The sequence below is a fragment of the Narcine bancroftii genome, chromosome 5 (assembly GCF_036971445.1).
Source record: "Narcine bancroftii isolate sNarBan1 chromosome 5, sNarBan1.hap1, whole genome shotgun sequence".
Taxonomy (NCBI): Eukaryota; Metazoa; Chordata; class Chondrichthyes; order Torpediniformes; family Narcinidae; genus Narcine; species Narcine bancroftii.
Genome location: NC_091473.1, coordinates 153,786,488 through 153,794,804, shown reverse-complemented (window position 1 = coordinate 153,794,804; position 8,317 = coordinate 153,786,488). Strand labels below are relative to the sequence as shown.

The following is an 8,317-nucleotide window of genomic DNA, read 5'->3' as shown; positions in this document are numbered from 1 at the left end:
CTAGTGATTGACTAGAGCCAAATAATTAATTGCTTCACACCCCCTCCCTCAAATTTCGGACATGGACATGTTTCTGAGGTCTGCCCCTACACAGCATTTGAGGCAGACGGGGAGCTCCATCAGTTCCAGAGGGTCCCTTTTGGTATCACTAATGGGGTCTCGGTCTTCCAGACAGATGGACAAAATGGTTGACAAGTACGAGTTGTCTCGACAACCTCACCATTTGTGGACACTCTCTGCAAGAGCATGATGCCAACCTCCAGAGGTTTCTTCACATGGCCAAATCCCTGAATCTCATGTACAACTCTAGTAAATGCGTGTTCCAGACAAAACATCTGGTGATCCTGGGCTGTGGTGGAGGATGTCGTCATTGGACCTGACACCGATCAATTGCACCCCCGGTTAGATCTCCTGATCCCAAAGACCATGAAGGACTTAAGGAGGTGCCTGGACTTCTTTTCTTAGTACGCCCAGTGGCTCCCTCTTAAAGTCCACCTCCTTCCCATTATCGACCGAAGCCCAGGAAGCTTTCGACTATGTTCGGAGCTATTTTACATGCGGTGGACAAGAGCACATCCTTCCAGGTGGAAAGCGATGCCTCTGACATAGCTCTGACCACGACCCTTCACCAGGCGGGCAGGAAGGTTGCCTTTTTCTCCCGCACCCTACAAGGTCACAAGCTTCGGAACCCATCAGTGGAGGAAGAGGCTCAAGCCATTGTAGAGGCCATCAGGGACTGGAGGCATTACCTGGCTGGCAGAAAATTTACACTGCTCACCGACCAGCGATTGGTGTCATTCATGTTTAATAACGCAAAAAGGGGTAAAGTAAAGAATGATAAGATCACCAGGGGGAGGATGAACTCTCCACCTATAATTATGACATAGCATACAGGCCACATACTCTCAATGAGCCTCCAGATGCCCTGACAAAGGAAGTTGTGCATCTGCACACACTGGCCAGTTTTGGTCACTGCACAATGAGCTTTGCTACCCAGGCATCATCCCATATGGCTCATTTCGTCAAGGCACATAACCTGCCCTACTCCATTGAGGACATCAAGGAGATGACCAGGTCCTGCCAGGATTGCGCAGAGTGCAAGTCGCACTTCTACCGCAAAGGCATCCTGCCCCTTCGAACAATTTAAAGGGTCCCCTCGAAAACGTGTACTGTCTCAACGTCATCAATGAGTATTCACTGTCTGTGTGTTGTTCTGATGTCTGGCTCCTCCCCTGGCTCCACCCTCACCTACCCCAATATAAACCCAGGTTTTCCTGCCTTACCTCAGATTCACCTGAGGACTATTATGCCTACCACCCATTGATTGTAAGCTATTAAAAGTGTGTCTGTGCTCCTCACTTGTCTCCAAGAGCATTCAGTCGCATTACAAAGTGAAAGGCTCAGATTTTCAGGGTGGCATTGTCATTTTATTGGTTGTCCATCAGTTCTTCGTGCTTCCCCTGTTCCCTGCTCCCTCACATACCTTAATATGGGGGGAGGGGGATCAGGAATTATCCTCCAGACTGCCAGTGCTGCAGGAGTTGTAACGCATGGTGGTAAGGGGATCGGACACATAACCTGCAACAGAACACAGCAACCACATGAAAGCCGCCACCCACAGTCCCCACTGCTAACAGCTTGGAGGGGGGTGGGGGGTGGGAGTTCAAACACAAATCTCCTGATTGAGAATAGGCTGAAGGGACAGGGGACCTGAGGCATGGATCTGAAGTTAGGAAAGGCAGAGATAAGGTGGGTACCTGGTAGGAGATGTCTGGAGACCAGAGACCACAGATTTAGGGGGAAAGCGAGGAGGTTGCGAGGGCATCTGAGGAGGAATTTCTTCCAGAGGGAATTGGGATCAGGAACAGAGGGGTTAGAGGAAGGCAGAGACTCTCCCAGTGTTCAACCAGGGTTTGGATCAGCTCATGAGTTACCGAGTCAGAGACAGCTACGGGTCGCACTGGAGACCAGAGTACACAGAAGTGCTGCAGAGACTCAGCAGGGCACGCAGCATCGCAAGGAAGGAAAAGGGAGTCAGTGTTTCGGGCCTGAGCACTTCACCCCAGAGGGAACGTGGAAAAACAGGTAGATGTCTGAATAAAAATGGTGAGGAGTGAGTAGAGGACAGGAGGGAGCAAGGGGCAGGGGAGGAGCACAGACTAACAGGTACAAGGTGACAGGTGGGAGGGAGAGGGTAGAGGGCTAATAAGGGCAGCTTTCTGACAGGAGAAGGAAGGGAAGTGTAGAAGAATGAGGGGAGATTAGATAAAGGTATTTAAAATTACGAGGGGGGTGGACAGAGTAAATACAGGTCAGATTTTTCCACTGAGGGTGGGTGAGATACAAACCAGAGGACATGGGTTAAAGGGTGAAAGGGGAAAAGTTTAAGGGGAACATGAGGGGGAACTTCACACAGAAAGGGGTAGGAGTGTGGAATGAGCTGCCAGCTGAAGTGGTGAATTGAGGTTCAATTTTAGCATTTCAGGGATATTTGGACGGGTACATGGATGGGAGAAGGATGGAGGGATATAGAGTGGGTGCAGGTCAGTAGGACTAGGCAAAAAAATGCTCTGCTGAAGGACATGAGCAGGTCGAGCAGCATCTGTGGGAGACAACAATAGTCAAAGTTTCAAGCTGAAACCCTTCATCAGGAGCCCTGATGTTGCTTGGCCCAGTGAGTTCAAGCAGCAGCATGCTTGGCTATAGACCCAAAGCAGGAAAGTGCGTGAGTATGGGCAGGTCAGTGGTCAGTGAGGACATGTTGGGCCAAAGGACCTATTCTATGTAGGATGACTGTATTAGTATAAGTAACTAACCCAGTGCGTGGGGTAGGCGGAGAGTTCAGTGTGTTGAGAGGGTGTTGTGTGGATGGTATGGGGAAAGTGTGGTGTGTGGACAGTGGGTGGAGAGAGTTGTGTGTGGAGAGTGTGGTGTGTGGACAGTGGGTGGAGAGTGTGGTGTGTGGAGAGTGTGGTGTGTGGAGAGTGTGCGGAGAGTGCGGTGTGTGGACAGTGGGTGGAGAGTGCGGTGTGTGGACAGTGAGTGGAGAGTGCGGTGTGTGGACAGTGTGTGGAGAGTGCGGTGTGTGGACAGTGTGTGGAGAGTGTGGTGTGTGGACAATGAGTGGAGAGTGTGGTGTGTGGACAGTGCGTGGAGAGTGTGGTGTGTGGACAGTGAGTGGAGAGTGTGGTGTGTGGAGAGTGGGGTGTGTGGACAGTGAGTGGAGAGTGGGGTGTGTGGACAGTGAGTGGAGAGTGGGATGTGTGGACAGTGAGTGGAGAGTGCGGTGTGTGGACAGTGAGAGGAGAGTGTGGTGTGTGGACAGTGAGTGGAGAGTGTGGTGTGTGGACAGTGAGTGGAGAGTGTGGTGTGTGGACAGTGAGTGGAGAGTGTGGTGCGTGGACAGTGAGTGGAGAGTGTGGTGTGTGGACAGTGAGTGGAGAGTGTGGTGTGTGGACAGTGAGTGGAGAGTGTGGTGTGTGGACAGTGAGTGGAGAGTGTGGTGTGTGGAGAGTGTGGTGTGTGGACAGTGAGTGGAGAGTGGGGTGTGTGGACAGTGAGTGGAGTATGGGATGTGTGGACAGTGAGCGAGAGTGTGATGTGTGGACAGTGAGTGGAGAGTGCGGTATGTGGACAGTGAGAGGAGAGTGTGGTGTGTGGACAGTGAGTGGAGAGTGGGGTGTGTGGACAGTGAGTGGAGTATGGGATGTGTGGACAGTGAGTGGAGAGTGTGATGTGTGGACAGTGAGTGGAGAGTGCGGTATGTGGACAGTGAGAGGAGAGTGTGGTGTGTGGACAGTGAGTGGAGAGTGTGGTTTGTGGACAGTGTGTGGAGAGTTTGGTGTGTGGACAGTGTGTGGAGAGTGTGGTGTGTGGACAGTGTGTGGAGAGTGTGGTGTGTGGACATTGTGTGGAGATGTGGTGTGTGGACAGTGTGTGGAGATCGTGATGTGTGGACAGTGAGTGGAGAGCGTGGTGTGTGGACAGTGTGTGGAGAGTGTGGTGTGTGGACAGTGAGTGTTGAGTGTGGTGTGTGGACAGTGAGTGGAGAGTGTGGTGTGTCGACAGTGAGTGGAGAGTGTGGTGTGTGGACAGTGAGTGGAGAGTGTGGTGTGTGGACAGTGAGTGGAGAGTGTGGTGTGTGGACAGTGCGTGGAGAGTGTGGTGCGTGGACAGTGAGTGGAGAGTGTGGTGTGTGGACAGTGAGAGGAGAGTGTGTTGTGTGGACAGTGAGTGGAGAGTGTGGTGTGTGGACAGTGAGTGGAGAGTGTGGTGTGTGGAGAGTGGGGTGTGTGGACAGTGAGTGGAGAGTGGGGTGTGTGGACAGTGAGTGGAGTATGGGATGTGTGGACAGTGAGTGTTGAGTGTGGTGTGTGGACAGTGAGTGGAGAGTGTGGTGTGTCGACAGTGAGTGGAGAGTGTGGTGTGTGGACAGTGAGTGGAGAGTGTGGTGTGTGGACAGTGAGTGGAGAGTATGGTGTGTGGACAGTGAGTGGAGAGTGTGGTGTGTGGACAGTGAGTGGAGAGTGTGGTGTGTGGACAGTGAGTGGAGAGTGTGGTGTGTGGACAGTGTGTGGAGTGTGTGGTGTGTGGACAGTGAGTGGAGAGTGTGGTGTGTGGACAGTGAATGGAGAGTGTGGTGTGTGGACAGTGAGTGGAGAGTGTGGTGTGTGGACAGTGAGTGGAGAGTGTGGTTTGTGGACAGTGTGTGGAGAGTTTGGTGTGTGGACAGTGTGTGGAGAGTGTGGTGTGTGGACAGTGTGTGGAGAGTGTGGTGTGTGGACATTGTGTGGAGATGTGGTGTGTGGACAGTGTGTGGAGATCGTGATGTGTGGACAGTGAGTGGAGAGCGTGGTGTGTGGACAGTGTGTGGAGAGTGTGGTGTGTGGACAGTGTGTGGAGAGTGTGGTGTGTGGACAGTGAGTGGAGAGCGTGGTGTGTGGACAGTGTGTGGAGAGTGTGGTGTGTGGACAGTGTGTGGAGAGTGTGGTGTGTGGACAGTGTTGGGAGAGTGTGGTGTGTGGACAGTGAGTGGAGAGTGTGGTGTGTGGACAGTGAGTGGAGAGTGTGGTGTGTGGACAGTGAGTGGAGAGTGTGGTGTGTGGACAGTGAGAGGAGAGTGTGTTGTGTGGACAGTGAGTGGAGAGTGTGGTGTGTGGACAGTGAGTGGAGAGTGTGGTGTGTGGAGAGTGGGGTGTGTGGACAGTGAGTGGAGAGTGGGGTGTGTGGACAGTGAGTGGAGAGTGGGATGTGTGGACAGTGAGTGGAGAGTGCGGTGTGTGGACAGTGAGAGGAGATTGTGGTGTGTGGACAGTGAGTGGAGAGTGTGGTGTGTGGACAGTGAGTGGAGAGTGTGGTGTGTGGACAGTGAGTGGAGAGTGTGGTGTGGACAGTGTGTGGAGAGTGTGGTGTGTGGACAGTAAGTGGAGAGTATGGTGTGTGGACAGTGTGTGGAGAGTGTGGTGTGTGGACAGTGTGTGGAGAGTGTGGTGTGTGGACAGTGTGTGGAGAGTGTGGTGTGTGGACAATGTGTGGAGAGTGTGATGTGTGGACAGTGAGTGGAGAGTGTGGTGTGTGGACAGTGAGTGGAGAGTGTGGTGCGTGGACAGTGAGTGGAGAGTGTGGTGTGTGGACAGTGAGTGGAGAGTGTGGTGTGTGGACAGTGAGTGGAGAGTGTGGTGTGTGGACAGTGAGTGGAGAGTGTGGTGTGTGGAGAGTGTGGTGTGTGGACAGTGAGTGGAGAGTGGGGTGTGTGGACAGTGAGTGGAGTATGGGATGTGTGGACAGTGAGTGGAGAGTCTGATGTGTGGACAGTGAGTGGAGAGTGCGGTATGTGGACAGTGAGAGGAGAGTGTGGTGTGTGGACAGTGAGTGTTGAGTGTGGTGTGTGGACAGTGAGTGGAGAGTGTGGTGTGTCGACAGTGAGTGGAGAGTGTGGTGTGTGGACAGTGAGTGGAGAGTGTGGTGTGTGGACAGTGAGTGGAGAGTGTGGTGTGTGGACAGTGAGTGGAGAGTGTGGTGTGTGGACAGTGAGTGGAGAGTGTGGTGTGTGGACAGTGAGTGGAGAGTGTGGTGTGTGGACAGTGTGTGGAGTGTGTGGTGTGTGGACAGTGAGTGGAGAGTGTGGTGTGTGGACAGTGAATGGAGAGTGTGGTGTGTGGACAGTGAGTGGAGAGTGTGGTGTGTGGACAGTGAGTGGAGAGTGTGGTTTGTGGACAGTGTGTGGAGAGTTTGGTGTGTGGACAGTGTGTGGAGAGTGTGGTGTGTGGACAGTGTGTGGAGAGTGTGGTGTGTGGACATTGTGTGGAGATGTGGTGTGTGGACAGTGTGTGGAGATCGTGATGTGTGGACAGTGAGTGGAGAGCGTGGTGTGTGGACAGTGTGTGGAGAGTGTGGTGTGTGGACAGTGTGTGGAGAGTGTGGTGTGTGGACAGTGAGTGGAGAGCGTGGTGTGTGGACAGTGTGTGGAGAGTGTGGTGTGTGGACAGTGTTGGGAGAGTGTGGTGTGTGGACAGTGAGTGGAGAGTGTGGTGTGTGGACAGTGAGTGGAGAGTGTGGTGTGTGGACAGTGAGTGGAGAGTGTGGTGTGTGGACAGTGAGTGGAGAGTGTGGTGTGTGGACAGTGTGTGGAGAGTGTGGTGTGTGGACAGTGTTGGGAGAGTGTGGTGTGTGGACAGTGAGTGGAGAGTGTGGTGTGTGGACAGTGAGTGGAGAGTGTGGTGTGTGGACAGTGAGTGGAGAGTGTGGTGTGTGGACAGTGAGTGGAGAGTGTGGTGTGTGGACAGTGAGTGGAGAGTGTGGTGTGTGGACAGTGAGTGGAGAGTGTGGTGTGTGGACAGTGTGTGGAGAGTGTGGTGTGTGGACAGTGCATGGAGAGTGTGGTGCGTGGACAGTGAGTGGAGAGTGTGGTGTGTGGACAGTGAGAGGAGAGTGTGTTGTGTGGACAGTGAGTGGAGAGTGTGGTGTGTGGACAGTGAGTGGAGAGTGTGGTGTGTGGAGAGTGGGGTGTGTGGACAGTGAGTGGAGAGTGGGGTGTGTGGACAGTGAGTGGAGAGTGGGATGTGTGGACAGTGAGTGGAGAGTGCGGTGTGTGGACAGTGAGAGGAGATTGTGGTGTGTGGACAGTGAGTGGAGAGTGTGGTGTGTGGACAGTGAGTGGAGAGTGTGGTGTGTGGACAGTGAGTGGAGAGTGTGGTGTGGACAGTGTGTGGAGAGTGTGGTGTGTGGACAGTAAGTGGAGAGTATGGTGTGTGGACAGTGTGTGGAGAGTGTGGTGTGTGGACAGTGTGTGGAGAGTGTGGTGTGTGGACAGTGTGTGGAGAGTGTGGTGTGTGGACAATGTGTGGAGAGTGTGATGTGTGGACAGTGAGTGGAGAGTGGTGTGTGGACAGTGTGTGGAGAGTGTGGTGTGTAGACAGTGTGTGGAGATTGTGGTGTGTGGACAGTGTGTGGAGAGTGTGGTGTGTGGACAGTGTGTGGAGAGTGTGGTGTGTGGACAGTGTGTGGAGAGTGTGTTGTGTGGACAGTGTGTGGAGAGTGTGGTGTGTGGACAGTGAGTGGAGAGTGGGGTGTGTGGACAGTGAGTTGAGAGTGTGGTGTGTGGACAGTGTGTGGAGAGTGTGGTGTGTGGACAGTGTGTGGAGAGTGTGGTGTGTGGACAGTGTGTGTGGAGAGTGTGGTGTGTGGACAGTGAGTGGAGAGTGTGGTGTGTGGACAGTGTGTGGAGAGTGTGGTGTGTGGACAGTGAGTGGAGAGTGTGGTGTGTGGACAGTGAGTGGAGAGTGTGGTGTGTGGACAGTGAGTGGAGAGTGTGGTGTGTGGACAGTTTGGGTGCGGTGTGTGGAGAGCATGTGGACAGTGTGGGAGGAGTCCGGGGTTTGTATAGAGCCCAGTGGGTGGGGAACCCAGTGAGTGGAGAATTCAGTGCATGGGGAGACTGGTCCTTGTCTGGTGGGGACAAGTAGGAGGGGGTGAGACTCACCGTTCACATCCAGAGGTGGGTATTGAAGGTTCTTCCTGAGATCTTCAACACTGAGACCTGGGGAGGAGCGGCGATCAGAGGCACTGTGAACAATAATAAAAACATGGGTAGAAAGCTGCAACCTTTCTGCCCATTGCAGTGCTGACAGCCCTTTGAATAATCTCGCCACTTCCCATGCAGCCCTGAAATATGGAGACTTTCCAAGCTTCATCCCATCTCCAATTTGATGTAAAAGCAGTCAGGCCATTCAGCTGCTTGAGGCTGACAGTCAACACAGACTTTCCCTTTGGAAGGTGGATTTTTGGTTTGATATTCAGGATTTGCAAGTTCCTCAGA

The 8,317-nt window shown here is 53.3% G+C and overlaps 1 protein-coding gene across 1 annotated transcript in view; it reads right to left on the bottom strand.

Annotated features, from left to right (window-relative positions):
• Positions 1–1,405: 1,405 nt before the first annotated feature.
• Positions 1,406–8,317, bottom strand: part of tnni3k (TNNI3 interacting kinase) — a 118,658-nt gene continuing 111,746 nt past the window's right edge. Inside the window, exons 24-25 of the mRNA XM_069939432.1 lie at positions 7,982–8,064; positions 1,406–1,578 (exon numbers count right to left, since the gene is read on the bottom strand). Coding sequence (XP_069795533.1) covers positions 1,505–1,578; positions 7,982–8,064 — 157 coding nt within the window. The 3' untranslated portion in view covers positions 1,406–1,504. The remainder of the gene's footprint in view (positions 1,579–7,981; positions 8,065–8,317) is intronic.